The following is a 19419-nucleotide window of genomic DNA, read 5'->3' on the forward strand; positions in this document are numbered from 1 at the left end:
GAATGGCCCAATGTGCACTGTCACCATGGCATAAACAACCCCATGGTGGCTTGTTTAAGCTGTGGCATGTGCTGGGTGTCATTTGACTAATTACCCACCCAGGTATGGCTTGTTGTGTCATTCAAACCTGGGTGGCATGGCTTGTTTGAGAGGGAAACAACCCTCAATCCAACAACAGGCCATGGGTTATTTGAGGGTTGTTTCCTGCTCAAACAAGCCATGCCTCCCTGGTTTGGATGACATGACAAGTTGTGCCTCCGCAGGTAAAAAATGGTGCCTGGCATGCCACGGTGTTTAAGCCACGGTGTTTAAGCCATGGTGATCATGCGAACTGGGTCAGAGTATGCATAATATTATAGGCATTTTGGAAAATAATAACATGTAATCCACTTTCATCATTGGATGGCATTATGGATAATTCAGTAAATAGAAGCAACAGGCAAAAGCCACAGACAGTAGGACAGGCCACTAAAAAAGAAGCTTAAATACATACTCCAACATTTTCAGAGGGACCTGTCATTGCTCAAAAGGGGATGTTGCAAAGCTGAATTTTGGTGCTTCTGCACAACTTTGACATTAGGTGAAACTCCTGGCCCTGTCTCTTTTGACCCCTAGTGGAAAACCTGTGTCTATTCTGTACCGCTTCCAACTGCAGTTGTGGGTTCACATGATCAAATGTTCCTCCATGCAAAAATTATAAACAAACAAACAAATAAATACATTCTTGCACCTAGAAAACCAGCATGTCAGGGAGAAGGCCAGACCAGAACTCTTGCCCTTGATATCTAGTGTTCTGTGCAGAGGGAATTTTTGGGGATATGGAGGAGCATTCAATCATGTGATCCCCCACCTCTAAGCTGAAGTTGTACTGCCCAAGACAAAAGTTTACTCTTCAGTGACAATCAAGCTTGAGATGCGAAAAATGACTTCCTCGCTTTCCTGAGCTGCTCTTTATTCTTCAACCTTGCAGATAATGCATAAATAATTAATAGCTGTTGGTTCTTTATTTTCTGCTGGTGATAGATTGCCCTTAACACCAGCATATCTGTGGCTGAAAGGAAGGATGGGAAGTCTCCCGCAGAAAGGAAGAAGCAGCATAGCCTCTCCGCTATGTTTAAGATGAAGTGCCCACCTATATAACCCCAGATCCTCTGCCCAAATGCTAGGTCCAGCAGGGAGTTGATGAGGAGAGGGGACCCTTTTCTGTCCCTTCTACACAGCCACAGAAGGGATAGATGCTGCTCTTCTATGCCAAATGACTGGGCAGTGCAGGGCTTGGGGTCCACTCTTGGATTTTCTCTGTTACTTTCAGCATTTGTGAAACCCTGCAAGTGAGTCCTCTTTGAAACTTGAGAGGCTTTGCACTGCCAGGGCCAAGCTAGACATGAGAGCCAAAGATCCGTTCATTTCACCCTAGGATTGCCTGAATCATGTCTAAAGTGAGAGTCTTTGGCTCTAAAAATGAGGCTTGCAGGGTGTGTGCGTGCTGTGTCCTCACCTACTTGAAGCTTATTTATAACATTTGCATACCGTCCTTCATCCTGTTATTGTAAGTGGTGCACAGTATACGTCCCTAAAGTCTGTCCTCTCCCGGTCACTCCTATCCTCAGCGGAACCCCAATGCTGGAACTGAGCTTGGCTGGCAGGAAAGCACTTGTGGGGACAGGGCTCTGGGGTGGGGGGCAAGTGGCAAGCACAGAGTAGGTTCGGCTCCCTTCATCCACATACACATTTGCTCTAAAAATGAGACCACCGACCCCCAGCCCTATACAGAACTGGAGCTGACCTGAGTTTAAATATACGGATCTTCTATGATCACATCTAATTTGGCTCTCACCTAGAACAGGCTGCAATCCCAAAATGTGGAATGGAGATGTGCATTCTCTCTCTCTCTCTCTCTCTCTCTCTCTCTGTATTTTTCTCTCTCTGGTTTAAAGAGCTGTTCTTTCATCTCAAGTAAATTAATTCAGACTCAGAAATAAGGAGTTGTGCCACTGTAGCAGTGGAAATGTTTGCATGTCCTTCCTCCGCTTCCTCTTTGGCCCCTCCCATTGCTCTGGCAACCGTCTGCTCTTTTGACCTCCCCCCACACTGAGTCTGTCCCTCACTTGTGATTTTTGTTCTTTGATCCCGCAGATGGGCAGCCCGCTCGTCCCTCAGCCCTTTACCTGCAGACACGAAGAAGATGCCGGCACTAAGGATGATGTTATGCCGGGTTTTGTAGAACTCGCTGGCTGCAATGCAGAGTCCACCCATGAAAAGCAGAATCACACTCAGGATCGGAAAAATACTAGAGGCCCTTACAGCCCCTGTAAGCAAAGAAGGGGCGGAGGGGAGGAAGGGGAGGAATAGCAGCATGCATATGAGGCAAGGGGAGAGGGGAAGAGACGACGAAACAGATGGGAGAAAAATGGAGAGGAAGAGATTGGAGGGAGGGTGAGGATTGCCACAAGGATGAACAAAAAGGACAGAGCAAAGAAGCAAAGGAATTGGAAGGCCAGCGGTAAAGGAGACAGAAGGAAGAGAGAAAAACAGAGTGTCAACAGAAGAAGAGAGCTGTTACAAATGAACTGTCAACATACTGGATATCAGAAACGAGCTGTGCACTTAGGGCTGGGGACCAGTCAAATGGCATCTGGTAGCAGAGGTTTACCCAGGTCCTTTCTGCAAACCGACAACCCAAAGGCATATCCCTCGGATCAAATAGTGAAATCTAAAGGCCAGGAAGCCACCATCAGTGCAATGTAGTTACTCAGTACAGAGTGACAACTGCAGTCAGCAGAAGCGTTGTGAAAATACTCAGATATTTGCAGAACTGGATGTGGAGTACTCTCCTAAGGGAGCCAACAGATAAATCCTTGCTTACACGTGTGCAGGCAGGCAGGCACACACACGGAAGACATATATGTATCGCACACAAAGGCAGCTGCATGTGCCTGCTCTCATTCACGCCCATCCTACATATTCCAGCCAGCAGATGGCAGAAGCATGCAGGTACTTAAACAATGTGTACACACACACTCTCGGACATACATACATGTCATGTATTGCAGATTAAGAAATGCAGAATATGGGCAGCTCTGCACAGTGCAATTGCTCTAGGAAACATGGTGCTTCACTAGTGTTTCCTGTAGCAAATATGTAAAGTGTGGATGTCACACCCGCACTCATAGAATTGGAAGGGGCCTACAAGACCATCAAGGCCAACCCCCTGCTCAGTGCAGGAAGCCTGATTCCCAGGCGGTCTCCCATCCAAGTACTAACCAGGGCTGACCCTGCTTAGTTTCTGAGATCAGGCGCATCCAGCCCTTTGCTCATATATGTCCTTCCTCCTCTCCCCCTTTGCCCCTCCCATTGTGTATCGAAAAAGAAATGTGTACATGTGTATGATATCCATACTTTACATGTTTGCTGTAAGAAACATTGGGGTTCATGTTCCCTGCTTCAAACGTAACATGTATAGCAGTAGCAGCATCTAGGTTGTTCAGTCCTCAAAAGCACTAATATGGATTAGAATGACCAGGTCACAAATAAATGTGCACTGGAAACATGGATAAAATTCATCCATTCACCATTGTCTAGTCATCTTGACAGTTTGAAAAATAAGATGACTGTATTAAATGTGTGTTAAGGTATAACTAAACTAGGTTAAATAGTCTTTCAAACATGCCCCTATATATATTTTTAAAAATCAGAAATTTCTCCCTTTTCTATCTAAGGAAGAAAAATCTCCGAGGTGTTTTAGTTCTGATTTGTTCTCGGGCTCCTATGTCAAGTCCTCTTTTTTCCTGGGTCCTCCATCCCAACTGAGTCTCGGTCCTGCTAATTCACAGGAGCATATCCCATGATGCAATAGCAGGTCAGGTGTTAGGAAGTAAGGAAGCTCACAAGATACACTTTGGTAAAATGAAACTGTTAGCAGTTGTTTTGTTTCTTGGAGGACTATGTGATTCTAAGCTAAATTGTCATGTTTAGTCACACTGACTTAATGGATAACTTGGTTGCTGCATGTAGTTAGGCCGTTGCCTTGATCTGGCAAGGGAGATGCGATGCGGTAGCAGGCTGACATGCGCATAGCACATGAGGTGATCTGCATGCACATTTGCACCTGGGCCCCACTGAAAGGGCTGGATGCAACTTTTCATGTGGTCATGCAAGACCACTAATGCATGACTAGTTGTATGTGACAGGAAATGGATTGTGGCCAATGTCTACCTTAGGAATTGTACCTTTGCCAGTGGTAAATATGGGCCCGAATGGATAGATATGAGCTACTATGCCAAATAACCCTTAGCTAGTACTAGGCTGGATGTTGATTCATACAGCAGTTGATCTGCAGTCTCTACAATGAAACATCTAGGAATGGGCATATATGCCAACAGAAATTGTATCTATACAGGTCAAATGGCAAATGAAAAGAGTTGCAGCACAAATCCTAATGCAGGGCATAGTGACTTAAGCAAATATAAGAAAACAGTTTTGTTTCATTACCCAACACATCCCAATGTGTTTTGAGCTGTGCTAGCTCTTCATCAGGGGAGCATTTATTTGTTTTAAAATCTCCCTTTTCGTTCTCCAAGAGGAGCTCCACAACTTCTATTTCCTGCAGGAAATTGATGTTATGCAGTTTTTCTTGGGGAACGCAAAGGGAGATTTTTTAAAAAACAAAGTCACCAGTCCCCTGATGAAGTGCTGATACAGCTCAAAATGTGCTGGGAGCTTTTGGAAAGTTTTGCATTTCAAAACATTTCCTGCACCCGCTTGAATCAAGTTATACCACTTTGAAGGGGTGGGGGTGCTAAATGTTAAACTGTACACAACATACATGAAAACAAGTACCCGAGTTATCTTCAAGTCGTACTTGGGCCGTAGTGCTCGCTTTGCGCTGGGCAACCTTCAGTTCTTGTGTCCTCTCTCACCTTTCTTTTGGCTCTTTTGGTTTGCTTTGTCAAGTACAAAAGGTGATCACACACCAAGCAATTCTGTTTTCCATCCGATTGGCCAGGTGTTTGGTTGTTTTGCTCAAGAATGCATGAATTTTGTGCGAATGCACAGAACACAAATAAAGGGAGGAAAAGGCTGGCGGGTGGGGGGCTGAACCAATTCCCAATAGAAAGGGACACATACTTAAATCTCGGTCCAGCTTTTATACATCCCATACAGGTTACAACACTACTACTACAATACATGTATTCTGTGCTCAACACACAGCTCATTGCTGTGGAAAACATGGAAACAATGCGGTGCAGGTCCAGAGGATTTAAAAATCTGTATGAGATGGACAAGACAAGTATCTCTTGTCTTTCTGAGTTTTCTGGCCATGTTTCAGAGAGGTGCTATGCTACACTAATGACTTTTGGGAAGCACTAATGAGATTTAACAGTGGGGAATGTCAGCAAATGCCAGGAGATGCTCACCATCAGAGGATGTCCTATGTACTGCGGGACCTTTTTGATACCTTAGGTGCGTGTACCACCATTTACTTTTTCTCATATGCCTTTAATTAGTCCAACACAAAAGCATCAAAGAAACTTGTGCCAGCGACAGGGGGGCTTTTCTGGGCCAATTTTGATGGCGAGGAAAGGACCATCATTCAGAATATATTATGCAAAAGCAAGCCTATCAATGCAAACTAAGCTCAATGTGCATGATTCATTGCTATTACAGAGTGTGGATTCACTCACAACCCTGCATATTTGTAGCCCCCTCCCATACATAAGCTCCTCTTTGGCTAGAAGGGTGGAGAAAATTAAATGATTTACCATGTTGTACTTCTCTCTCTCTCTCTCTCCTGGTTCACATGACACGCTAGGCTCATCAGGGGTTGTTTAAGCCATGGAGCATGCCCGGAGACATTTTGAATATGCAACCCCCAATTGGGACGATTAGGGGAGTACCCTGTTGTGCGAACCAGGCCACTGTGGGTTATTAGAGGGTTAAATAACCCTCACACATCCTTACTACAAACTGAGGGTTGTGTGATGGTTCTTTAACCCTCAAATAATCCACAGTGGCCAGGTTCACATGACGTGCCACCCCCTCCCCCCAATCACCTTGATCAGGGCTTGCATATTCAAAAGGTTAGCTGGCATGTGCTGCTGCTCATCGTGGGTTAAACAACCCCTGGTGAGCCTGGTGTGTCGCACGAACCAGGCCTCTTTGTGTGTGTTTAACCGAGCTCCAGAAACAAGGCGGGGTGCTTGCTGACTGCAGAGTTGTGTAGCTCTGTAGAAAAGTGTACAAATGTGTAGGGATTATGAGATTACTGCAAAATCCATTGTACAGTGGGCTGCCTTTGAAGACAGTCCAGAATGCATTGTACAAAATATGGTGGCAAGATTGCTGACTGGCTATGATCATATGGTGCCAGTATTGTACCATCTTTACTGGATCCTGGTTCATTTCTATCCTCAGTTCAAAGTGGTTTTATCCTATAAACCCCTTCATGGCTTGGGGGGGGGGGCACAGTATATGAAGGATCATCTATTCCCATATTTTCTTACCCATGCCATAGGATCATCGTCAGAGGGTCTGCCCCAAGTGACCCAACATACTGAGGTATAGCAAGTGGCTACTCATAAGTGGGCCTTCTTGGTGGTAGCTCCCCAGTTGTAGAATGCCCTCCTGAGAGAGGTCTGCCTAGCACCTACCCTAAAGTCTTGTCAATGCATTTTATTCTTTTAGGCTTTTAAAATGTATATTCTTGCTGCCTGGTCTATATCTTAAAGTGGTTTTTATCTCTGTCAGACATTTTAGGTCTTTTAGTAGTTGCTGCTTGATATGTTTTAGTCTTTGCTGCTTTTAATTAATTTTTTGGTGCTGCTTTTTGATGTGCATTTTATTGGAATTTATTTGTATTTTATCTGTTTGTATGTAAGTTGCCCTGAGAACTATTTGCTATAAGGTGATTAATAGATCAAATAAATAAATAATAGGGAGTCTGTCCTGGATATTTGGCATTTATGGGGAAAAGCTTCTGCACCTGGTTCTCCTACCTGCGCTAACCCCTGTGTTTGCATGAGGGAACATAAGAAGAGCCATGCTGGATCAGACCAAGGGTCCATCTAGTCCAGCATTCTGTACACAGTGGCCAACCAGCTGCCCACGGGAAACCCACAAGCAGGACATGAGTGCAACAGCACCCTCTTGCCCATGTTCCCCAGCAAATGGTGCACATAGGCGTACTGTCTCTGATACTGGAGGTAGCACATAGCCATCGTGACTAGGGAGAGGCATGGAGAGGAAGATCTTAGGAACATAGGAAGCTGCCTTATACCGAGTCAGACATTAGTCCCTCTAGCCCAGTATTGTTGACACTGACTAGCAGTGGGTCTCCAGGGTTTCAGGCAGGATTCTTTCCTTGCCCTACCTGGAGAAGCTGGGGATTGAACCTGCAACCTTCTGCATGTAAAGCAGGGGCTCTATCACACTGAACTATGGCCCCTCACCAGGTATGGTTCAGTTTGATCTGCAGCAATTAGTAGATGTTTAGCTCCATGCCATATATATGTTCACCTCCTGATTTCTGCATATCAAACCTCTGTTAAAGCCACAAGAGCAGACTCAATCTTTAAAATGAGCCACAGCTGATTTATATGTCCAACACTTATGGATATACCCAGTGTTAAATAATCTCCCCACCTCATCCCAGGAGGTGGATTGAAGGTCTCTAATAGTTTCATTGAAGTATTGCTTGACTGACTGGTGGTAACAAGATCAAGAGTTAATCACTGCAATCTTTTACAGGTTGATAGGCTTACTCAGCAAAAACCCTCCAATGCTCTTTTACTTCATCCTAAATTTATGATGGGGACCTTGGCAACTGAACAAGACAAGCTTCCAGCCCAGCTATTAGAAAGCCTGGTAATGAGAAGGTACAGCCTTAGCCCTAACTGCAAACAAGTAAATAAATTGGGAATCAAGAGAATACATTCTTCTAGCTTTACAAATAAATGATATCACAAAGAATCCTGCATCCTTGTTCTAATAATTCCACACATTTATTGAATCTGGGCTGCCAAGAGAGGAAATGTGGTGTACTGTCTGGCTAGGGCTGAAGAGATGCAGGTTCAAGTCCCCACTCTGCCATAAAGCACATGAAGTGACCTTGGGCCAGTCACTACCTCTCTGCCTACCTTACAGGGTTGTTGTGAGGATAAAAAAGGGGGAAACTATATACACTGCCTTGAGTGGCTTGCAGGAAAGGTGGGATATAAATGTAATAAACAAATACACTCCACCGGTGTTGCTTTTTCCCATCATTGTAGCTTTGCGCAGGGAAAGTCGGCGCTTGATGACTTTACTTCTTGCCTGTTGTGAACCTGTTAAAAGATGCAGGAGTCTTTCCAGCAAAGAAAATAAAACAACTGGCAACTTTCCCCTTGTTCTTCTAAACATGCACACTCTCAATTGCAGCTTGCGAGAACCTCACAAGAGAAGGTGCTCAGTGCTAGGCCAGATGGGTTCCTATATTCATTGGGTTAGGGGGTTCCCTTCTCACAGCTGCTGTTGATTGGAATGGGGCAGTGAGAGGCAGAGGTCAGGTCATTAAGTGGAAAGGGGGACAGTATCCTCTTTATCTGTGCCACACGCCCCGCTCCCAAGACAGAGCAGATGCCCACGTGCCTTCAATATGCACATGGTTCTCTGTAGGACTTCTGCTCACTCAGCACCACACATATAGGGCATTTCTACACCAGCCTAAAATCCTGCATTTAAAATAGGGCTTTCTGCTTCCATTTTAAATGCAGGATCACCACTGACTCCCTTTACATGTGCTTCCTTCCCCACCCCCCTTCTCCCTGTATCTGAGTCTTCCATTATCTTTCATTGGTCTTGCTTCTCTTCTTGCTGTTTTAAGTCTTTTCACGGAGGAAAGTGAAGCGGAACACAAAGGGGTAATAGCTCATATCAGATAGCTCATTATCTGTGATCTATTTAAAAATGGAACAAAGGGCATTTAGTGCAGGAGGGTTATGGCGTCATGTAAAGAGCCGACAAACTTCCATGAAGGAGCAATCTTAATCGCAGGATAAAAGCTCGGTGTGATGAATCCCATAGACCTGTATTCAAGACACATTGTTTTCTGATGACAAATCTTTACTAGCCTTCTTTGTTATGGTATCCCATTTGTGGGACACCCTCCCCACGTGGCTGGCCCTGACTTTACTATCCTTTTGTTGTTTGCCTGGGCATTTTAGTAGCTGACTCTGTGATGTCTTGCTGCCTTTGAATGTGTTTTGTGGTTGTATTTTGTAACATGTTTTATATGTCTTATGATGCTATGATATTTTTGGCTTTCCTCCTTGGGTACACCACCATGATATCTTCTGATGAAGAGCAGTGTAAAAAATGTCATTGAAGAGAAGAAACAAGTCACCAAATGCTGGTCACCAGGAATTACTGTAGGCCCACTCCTTTGAATGTGCAGCTGTAGGTGTATATTTATCACAGTGTTCTTCACTGCAAGGCCTGAGGGCCACGGGTGGCTCCCAATCACCTCAAATGTGGCTCTTGCTTCTCTCTCTCTCTCTCTCTCTCTCATTTGGCTGTAGCTGCTTACTCTCAGCAGGGACTCTCTAGCGTTCCCTTGTTGTTTGCTTTAGCAGTGGGCCGGCTGCTGTGCTCTGAGCGACTGGAGAAGGCTTTGGGGGTGGGGAGTCAGGAGACCTGCTGCTCATCAGCTGTAAGGTGGCTGTGGGGCAGCAGGAAGAGGAGAATTCAGGAGCAATCAGCCCATTAGCCATGGCGGGGAGGAGCCCAAGAGACAAAGAGCAATGTGATTGGCTAGCTGCAGCGACGCACTGCACAGCCACTGGAGGCAGATGGGAAATTGAATGTGCTGGTCAGAGAGCGAGTGAGCCATGTAGACCTGCATAGAGTGTGGCCCTTGCAATGGTGCTTGGAGCCACAGTGGCTCCTGCTTGAAAAATATTTATTTATTAAATGTATTAATCACCCATCTGGCTGGTCACCCAGCCACTGTAGGTGATGTACAATAATGGAAACAGTTTAAATAATAAAATTTGACATTAAAAACATCATATTTCTAAAAATACCCTAGCCCACCCCAAAAGCCTGCCTGAACAACCACGTTTTTAATTTGTGGCAGAAGCTCATTAAAGAGGGGGCATGCCGGAGTTCCCCAGGGAGGGAGTTCCACAGAGTGGGGGCCACCACAGAGAAGGCCCTCCCCCTCGTCCTCACCAGTCTAGCTGTCCTGGCTGTTGGGACAGAGAGAAGGCCATCTGAGGCTGATCTTGTTAAGCGGCCTGTCTGGTGTTGCTGGAGGCGCTCCTTAAGATAGGCTGGGCAGGAACTATATAACTTCAAAATGCTGAAGATCACTGATGTATCACATCTCGATCCTGCTTTTCCTCCAAGCAGCTCAGGCTATCATTTCTTTATCATCACAGGTTAGGAATAAGTATTTCCTGGGACCACTCCAAAGCTTTGTAGCTGAGTGGGGATTGGAATCCAGCTCTTCCTGCTCCAGATTCAGCACTCTATCCACTACGGTGCACTGGGTCTTATAAACCTTCCCCACAACACGCACACGTTAAAGGAATGTGCAAAGCCATCTTTAGTCTTCAAAAACATCAGAAGAGCTGTGCTGGATCAAACAAAGGGTCTCTCTAGTTCAGCATTCTGTTTTCACAGGAGCCAACCAGATGCCTGAATGGCAAGCCCACCGGCAGGAAAGGAGTGCAATAGTGTCTACCTGCTTGTGTTCTCCAGCAACCCATACTGAGAGGCAAACTGACCCTGATATAGCTTTATCCTCCATGAATTCGTTTAATCTTTTAAAGCTGTCCAATCTGGTAGCTGTCACAACATCATGACTTTGCCACCAACAAGATTGCTCTCTGAATTAAGGTTTTTTTATTTTTGGCAAGCTCCTTTGGGGGCCCTGTGTAGGCCCTGAAAAACAGCATATAAATATCTATATAGATAAAATCAATAAAGTAAGCTCAGCCGCAAGGTGTCCTGGGATGAATACACCTACTACTACATGTCTACTCAGAACTAGGTGCTTTTGTGTTAAATGGGGCTTACTTGCAGGCAAGTGGATATAAAATTGTCACCTTCTTTGTGAATCCTCACCACTAACAAAATCCCCCAGAATACCTCCTTGCACACTTTTGGAAATCTGGAAGGAGGACATTTAGGTTTCTCCTCCTAACCCTGAAGTCTCCAACCTCTGTGTTACTTACTCCATGATGAAAGTAAAGTCAAGAAGAGACAGGTGCATATGGTAATATTTGCATTAGTTTAGACTGTACTACCAAATATTTTCTTTAAAAAGATGTTTCATGTGGCCTGCTTTGAGGCTGAATGGTAGATTTAAACCCTTAGGGTTGTTTGTGATGTCATCCCTACTAATAGTAGACCCATTGAAATGAATGAGACTTAAATTAGTCATGACTAATTTAAGTCCATTCATTTCAATGGGTCTGCTCTACGCAGGACTAATGTTGGATACAACCCTTATTATTTTACTCTGTAAATTTTGTGGCAGGGACCTCTTGCAAGGTTTGCTTGCAGGACCTTAGATTTGAGCTGTCCAGCACCTCAGTTATAGCTACATTTTACAGAAGAGCTGTTCTTTAACTTAGCTGCTCAGAAACTACAGTACTTACTGAAATCAAGCGGTATAGCTCAACTTCTTTGTGAGTTAATTAGCATGTGCTAGATCCAGGTATCAGTGCCACCCCTGGATTTTGAGCCTGTGGTCCAGATGTTCTCAGTGACCCCCCCTTCACTGACCCCCCTTCCTCCTTGCTGCTGCTGTTACAGCCCATTCACTGGCCCTATCCACCTGGGCCTAATCCAGACTCCAGGCTTGCAGGATCTATTTTGTTTTTCGCTAGAACCCTGAAGTCCACCGACCAGAGGTAGGTACAAAGTGTGGCTCAGACAAGTGGACATAAGGAACAGGGTGTCCCTGAGCACACTCCACTCAGCAAGGCCAGGGCAAGGCCTCCTGCCACCGGAGGGGGGTGGGGAGGCTAGCATGAACTGCCACACGCACTGCTGGGGGTGGGGGTTGGTGGGGGAGCACGAGCTGCTGTGTGCCGCTGCGGGAGCGGGGAAGAGTGCGCTCTGCCAACTCCTGCTGTCAGTGGAGGCTGGTGGCTCCAATGTCAGTGGGGTGATGAACCTACTCCGGGTTTCAGTCAGAACTTTAAAGGAGCTTCAACCCTTGGATAGCTCCTTTAGACTTCTGCCTGGTTTTGACTGAAACCTGGAGCAGAATGACCGTCCCACGGACATCGGAGCCACCAGCCTCTGCTGCCCGCCGTCTGACTTCCCCTCAATGCCCCACTCACCTCGGAGGGGTCCTTCATCAGAGTGAGGCGTTGATGGGGAGGTGGCCCTGGAGACTGCAAAAACATAGGTGGTCCCCAGGGCCCCCTCCCTGCCAATTCCTTGCTGTGGAAAAGGGCCCCTGAGAGCAAGGCATTTGGCTCAGCCGGCTCTGGGGAGAGCTGTGCCAGGAGCTCTCTTGCAGAGGCCTTGGCTGCAGCAGGGGAGAGCCTGGCATGGCTCTGCAGAACAGCCATCCACCTCTGCCTTATCCAGAGTGGGGCACAGGGTGGGCGGACGATGGTGGCAGCTGCTGCTGCTCTGGAGAACCACACTCGCTGCTTTCCTGCTGCAGCACCCTCCCGCCCATGTTCCCCAGCAACTGGTGCGCATAGGAATGCTGTCTCTGATAGTGGAGGTGGCATATAGACATGAGGACAGGTAGCCAGTGATGACAGCCTCCTCCAGGAATTTGCTGCAGCAGGAGAGTGGCCGGCAGGGTTCTCCAGAGGGCCAGCACCTTATGCTTGACATTGAGAGGCACAGGGTGGAGGCAGCAGTATTGGGATTCCTGGCAGCGGGCATGCAGGCTCTGCTGCCCTTCTTGATCTGCCACCTGAGATGGGGGATTCACCCCACCTTATGGGAAGGGCAGCCTTAGTACCAGAACCAAGCTTACAGGTTCTGTCCCAAACAAATCCACTCCTGGTTTTCCACAAGCATTATTTTTCAGCAACCCAAACTCGCAAAAAACTTTATAGCTGTTTAAACTGTTAGACAAATGTGACTCAGAAACCCTTGCTGATCTTCTGCAGATCAGCCAGAGGTCATAGAATCATAGAATCATCTACCAGTAGATCACAAACTACCTTCTGCCCATCCCGGGTCTAATTCACTTACCAGCTGGAGGGAGAGGGCAAGACTGCTCCTTCTGTTTGGTCCTGAATCCTGATGCTGTTCACTTGCTCGGAGAGGGCAGGTGAACTGGCCTGATTCAAAGTGTTGGTGCTGATCTTTAAAACCCTAAATAGCTTAGGATCAGTCTATCTGAAGAGGAGTCTTCTCCCATCTGTTCCTGCCCTGGGTGCACCACCCACAATGTGCAATAGTGGCAACCAGGGAAAGAGCCTTCTCTGTAGTAGCCCCCATCTGTGTGGAATGCCTTTTCCATGGAGATCCTTCTGGCATCTTCGCTGAATACGTTTAGACCCCAGGTTCAGACCTTCCTCTTCCAGTAGGCATTTAATTTTTAATCTGTTGCTCTGATTATTAACTTTACTGCTTGCTCTTTCATGTGTTTAATATTTTATTATTTTAATGCAGCCTTCCCCAAGCTGGCACCCTCCAGATGTGTTGGACTACAACTCCCAGCACCCCAAGCCAGTATAGTTGGGGATGCTGGGTATTGTAGTCCAATGTATCAAGGGGGTGCCAGGTTGGGGAAGGCTGTTTTAATATTTTGCTATTTTCATTGTTGCATTTGTTGTTTTGGTTGCTATTTTATTGTTTTTTTGTTTTGTTTTTTACAATTGTAAACTGCTCATAAGAACATAAAAGATCCATGCTGGATCAGACCAAGGGTCCATCTAGTCCAGCATTCTGTTCACACAGTGGCCAACCAGCTGCCCATGGGAAACCCATAAGCAAAACATGAATGCAACAGCACCCTCCCGCCCATGTTCCCCAGCAACTGGTGTATGTAGGCATACTGCCTCTAATACTGGAAGTAGCACATAACCATCAGAACTAGTAGCCATTGATGACATCCTCCTCCAGGAATTTGTCTAACCCCCTTTTAAAGCCATCCAAATTGGTGGCTGCCACTACGTCTTGTGGTAGCGAATCCCATGGTTTAACTTTGCGCTGTGTGAAGAATTCCTTCCTTTGATCTGTCCTGAATCTCCCACCAATCAGCTTCATGGGATGATGGGTTCTAGTATTATGAGCAAGCGAAGAATGTCTCCCTATCCACTTTCTCCACCCCATGCATAATTGTGTACACCTCTATCATGTCTCCCCTTCTCACCTTTTTTCTATGCTGAACAAACCCAGGTGTTGTGACCTTCCTTCATAGGGGACTTGCTCCTGCCCCTTGATCATGTCAGTTGCCCCTTTCTGCCCTTTTCCCAACTCTACAGTCTCCTTTTTTAGGTTCCAAGGGCCTCTGCCAGTTGGGTGGTATATACATTTAATAAACAAGCAAGCAAGTCAACAAACAGGAGGTGGCAACAAGGGTGAGAAACAGCAGGACCAGGTTGCTCTGGGGCGAGTGCTGTGTGGCTCCTGCTGGAGTGTGGGCCTCAGAAGGTGCCTGGTGCCGCCAAGTCCTGATGCCAGCCCTGCCAGTTATTCAAAACAAAGAACAAGGAGGACCCCATGCCCAGAAGCCATGCTTCTTAACATAAGAATATAAGACCTGCCTTGCTTGATCAGACCCTAAGTCCATCTAACCCAGTAGTCTGTTTCCGACAGCTGCCAGCCAGATGCTTTTAGGGAGTTCATAAGCAGGAAGAGAAAGTGACAGCCTTCCACATATGATTCTCTCCTGCATTTGGTATTCAGGAGTATGCTGCCTCTAAACATGGAAGTTCCACTTAGCTATCAGGGGTAATAGCCTGTTGGTTCTTGAGCTTTGACTGAACGGCCAGGCTACACATTATAAGCGCAGCTGCATATAAGGCTAGCTCAACGGCCCCTTCTCCACTGCAAAGTGCTCTCAGGAGGTAGAGAGAAGCAGCATTGGGGATGGGGTGCTTTACCCTTCCCCCGCCAGCTTCCTTTCCCTTGAAACTCCCTTCAGCTGCTTTCCCTCCCAAAGGTGTTGGACCTCCCCGAAGTGCTTTGGTCTGAAGCACTTTGGTCAGGTGTAGCTCTGGCTCCAGGTTTTGGAGGGCCCTTGGACAGGACACCCTCAATGGGCCCCCTCTCTCAGTGAGTCTACCTTCTCACCACCGTTGTCACCGGCTCCTCCTCCTCCCCCTCACTGCTGCTACCCACAGAGAGCAAGGAAGCAAAGAAGGAGCAGCATCCACTGCTCACCCTTCTCACCATCATTTTTGTCTGGGCCAGAATGAGAGGCAGATGAACAAGCAGGCTGCAACGGTGAAGAGGTGGAGCAAGTAGGGATGGGGGAGAAATCTTCCACGGACCCCAGCGAGGTTGGATTCAAAAGAATCTGGCCCCCCGGAGTCTGTGGAGGATCGGAAGACTGACCTCCGCCTCCTGGAGGAATCCTCGCTGGCCGGATCCTCCCTGCCAGCCGGCTCTGGAGTGCCAGCGATACGGCCGCCATTGCTGTATTGCTGCCTGGGCGGATTGACTGCAGACGTAAATGGTGTCCACTATGCCATTTGCAGCCATAAAGGCCTTAGTTTAAGGTAAATGCAGCCGTAAATGGCTGCATTTACCTTAAACTAAGGCCTTTGCTCCTTGGGAGGAAAGCTATGGCCAACCTAGACAGCATAGTAAGAAGCAGAGACATCACCTTGCCGACAAAGGTCCGTCTAATCAAAGCTATGGTTTTCCCAGTAGTAATGTATGGCTGTGAGAGCTGGACTATAAGGAAGGCTGAGCGCCGAAGAATTGATGCTTTCGAACTGTGGTGCTGGAGAAGACTCTTACGAGTCCCCTGGACTGCAAGGAGGTCAAATCAGTCCATCCTAAAGGAAATCAACCCTGACTGCTCATTGGAAGGACAGATACTGAAGCTGAAGCTCCAATATTTTGGCCACCTAATGCGAAGAGAAAACTCCCTGGAAAAGACCCTGATGCTGGGAAAGACTGAAGGCAAAAGGAGAAGGGGACGGCAGAGGATGAGATGGCTAGATAGCATCACGGATGCAACGAATATGAACTTGAGCACGCTCCGGGAGAGAGCGCAGGACAGGAAGGCCTGGCGTGCTATGGTCCATGGGGTCACGAAGAGTCGGACACGACTGAACGACTGAACAACAACAAAGGCCTTAACGGCCGCAAATGGCATCCCATTTGCATCTGCAGTCAGTAGTCCCCTTCAGCCAGTGATATGGCATGGTGGCCGTATTGCTGGCACTTCGGAGTCAGCTGGTGGCTCCATGGAATCGCTGCGGAGCGGAGCCGGCTGAAGAGGATTCCGGGGGAAGGAATGGATCGCCTCCCCCCCCACAGACCCCTCCCCCTGGATTGGCAGATAAGGGATTCATACATCCCTAGGAGCAAGTCCAGAGAGAGCTGTTATCAGTGGCTCCCCCTGCTGGGGTGTGGGCCCTCAGCGGGAGCCCAACCTTGATGCCGGCTTTGGTCAGGTGAACATTTTATAAGGCTGAAGCCTAATGGGTAGTTTGGTCTCAAAGCAGCAACTTCCAGGATGAGTGAAATTAGTCCTTCATTTCTGGTTCTGCCCAGTCCTAACTGCGGCTAAGGGATCAACAACAACCTCTTTTCCCCAGAGAGCCACTTTAAGGTTGATTTTTTCAGTAGTTTAGATTTTGCTGTGTCCAGTGGCATTAGAACCAGTGCATTTTGGGAGGGAGGGATCCATGTGGCATTCAAGTGCTCTTGGTTTGACACTTGTGTGCTAAACTGGAACTGCATCAAATGGGACAAATTAGGTCTTGTGGAAAAAGGGGTGCCTTTTCTTCACAACAGAATCATAGAATCATAGGGTTGGAAGGGGCCTACAAGACCATCAAGTCCAACCCCCTGCTCAATGCAGGAAGCCTGATTCCCAGGCTGTCTCCCATCCAAGTACTACCCAGGGCTGACCCTGCTTAGCTTCTGAGATCAGACGAGATCAGGCGCATCCAGCCCTTTGCTCTGTACATTATGAGAGAGTGAAGGGAGGGACATGGAACAGCAGCAGCTGTGGTGCCGTGGAGCAAAGCTTACAGGGACACAGTGACATCACTTGACGAGCAGTGATGCTGATGTCATCTGTCACCCTCCCACACCAGAATTCCCTCTGAGCTTAGCTGCAATCAATTTCCCAGTAACAATTTATTGCCCTTGTTGTAATACAAAATATTTTGTGGTGGCTTGGCCTTGCCTTGAATAGGCAACTAAGACCCATTAGCTTTGCAAAGACCTACTCCTGGTGAAGATGAAAACTGCTAGAACTGGTTCGTTGATACATGGATTGACACAGCTGCATGAATTTTGGGGCTCTCTTCGGGGAGGTGGCTATGGGAACGGTCAAGATGAGCACCTACACTTCAAAATGTACCACTGCGCCACTGGGCAGCCGCTCTGTGTCGCTTTTAACATCTGCTATGGCCCTATGCTGCTGCTGTCAGTGAGCTCTGCATTATGACCCTAAGATCTCTTTCCTTGGTGGTTACTGCCAGTTTAGACCCCATCAGTATATAGCTGGGAGGGGGTGAAAGGACAAACATCCTGAATCCCAAACAGATGCGTCATCGTTACCATCATCATGATGTCACTGAAGAGCATCATGCGAAGTCTGAAGGTGTTGCACTGGCTTAATAACTGGCACACCTTCCTAGGTGCTTAGTTCCACAACTGGCAGCCTGAGGGCTACGGATGCTGCTGTTAAAAAGAAAATCCAATCCCCGCTTTACTTTTTAAACTTGGGTACATGCATCTCAAACCACAGTTTAAATGGCGAAAATACTGCGTGGCACTATTAATTCAAAATGGCACACCTGAATTAAAGACAAAGGGAGTGATTGGGAAATAATCCCTCCTGTGTGTTTATTGTAGCATTTTAATGGCCATTTTAATGTGCGCGTATGTGCGCGTGTGTGCCATTTACAAGTGTGCATTTTGCTATTTCAATTCTGGTGCTTTTTGTACCTGGGTTTTAGAAAAGTAACATCAATTGAATTGGCTTTGAGCCTCTTCCCCTCAATTTCCATTGCAGCTTTCTCCGTTGATCATCAGGACTGCTGGCACCCCAGTCTTGGTGTATGCTGTCAATTGGGATGCTGGTAGTCACCAGAAGCAGAAGATTTATTTATTTTATTTGTTATTTTTATATTCCACCTTTTCCTCCAAGGAGACCAAGGTGATGTCCGGGATCCTCCTCCTCACAACAATCTTGTGAGGCAGGTTAGGCTGAGGGTTAGTGACTGGCCCAAAGTCACCCTGTGAGCTTCATGGTCGAGTGGAGATTAGAACCTGGATCTCCCAGGTCCCAGTCCAACACTCTAACCATTACGCCACACTAGGTCTACTGTACAGAACAGGGGAAGTACCTGGAGAGAAACAGTGGGAAGGCTAGCCCATCCCACAAATTAATTTAATGGCAGTGACTTGTGCAGTCAGGAGGCCTTCTTAGCAGTGAAAAACATTTATCCTAAGTATTTTTTTTTAAACACACAATGTAATTATCAATTTTAAAAAGTCAGGGTATATGAGCAGGAGAACCAGGAGAAGCATGAGACAGAACTGTTGGCAGAACTTTGCACAGGAGATACACAGAAAACCCAAGAGATGCTCCACTTGGGGTTTTCACATTTTGCTTCATCCAGTGTGCCCATCCTCAAGGGAACGAGCTTTGTATAATGTCATCAGAAGAGAACGAAGGGCACCCAGCGCACACATGATAATCAGTTTGGAGGAAAAGAAGCTGCAGACTTACGGAGGAAATATTCTGCTGTGTCTGCTTCATACTCTGTGTCCTCGAGGAAGTGATCGATTTGCTTACACAGACCTTTGAAATTCCCTACAATACAAGAGAGGAAACAACACATGAGAACACCAAAAAACTGAGGCAACTGCTCCCCTTCTATCCTCTCTGTTTTTCTTTCCAGGGGCCTTTTCAGAAGATTGTTGCAGCATGCAGTAAACACACAATTCATTTGTTGCAGGGAATCCAGACACCATTACTCCTGGTAGTGCATTTCCCCAGCATTCAGACTGCAATAGTCCGTTGTTGAGAAAATGTGATTCTCTCCTCCCCCTGCCCCTCTAAGCAAGTGTTTGTATTGCAATAGCGAATTGTGTGTGGAAGGTGATGATTACACCAGTGTCACAGATACCTACTTGAAAATGTCCATGCTATTGCCATGCTGAGCCTGGGCCATATTGTGAGCATTCAATTAACATTCTCTGTTTTGTTGAAAAGACAATGTAGGGTGCAGTCCTTTGCATATTTAGTCAGATAAAAGCCCTACA

General features: G+C 46.8%; 1 protein-coding gene across 1 annotated transcript in view; it reads right to left on the bottom strand.

Annotated features, from left to right (window-relative positions):
• Nucleotides 1-19419, bottom strand: part of CACNG2 (calcium voltage-gated channel auxiliary subunit gamma 2) — a 149890-nt gene that overhangs the window by 4599 nt on the left and 125872 nt on the right. Inside the window, exons 2-3 of the mRNA XM_084811738.1 lie at nt 18884-18967; nt 2169-2309 (exon numbers count right to left, since the gene is read on the bottom strand). Coding sequence (XP_084667864.1) covers nt 2169-2309; nt 18884-18967 — 225 coding nt within the window. The remainder of the gene's footprint in view (nt 1-2168; nt 2310-18883; nt 18968-19419) is intronic.

The sequence above is a fragment of the Heloderma suspectum genome, chromosome 7 (assembly GCF_057233095.1).
Source record: "Heloderma suspectum isolate Gila_16-S chromosome 7, 16-S_ref, whole genome shotgun sequence".
In the NCBI taxonomy this organism is placed as follows: domain Eukaryota; kingdom Metazoa; phylum Chordata; class Lepidosauria; order Squamata; family Helodermatidae; genus Heloderma; species Heloderma suspectum.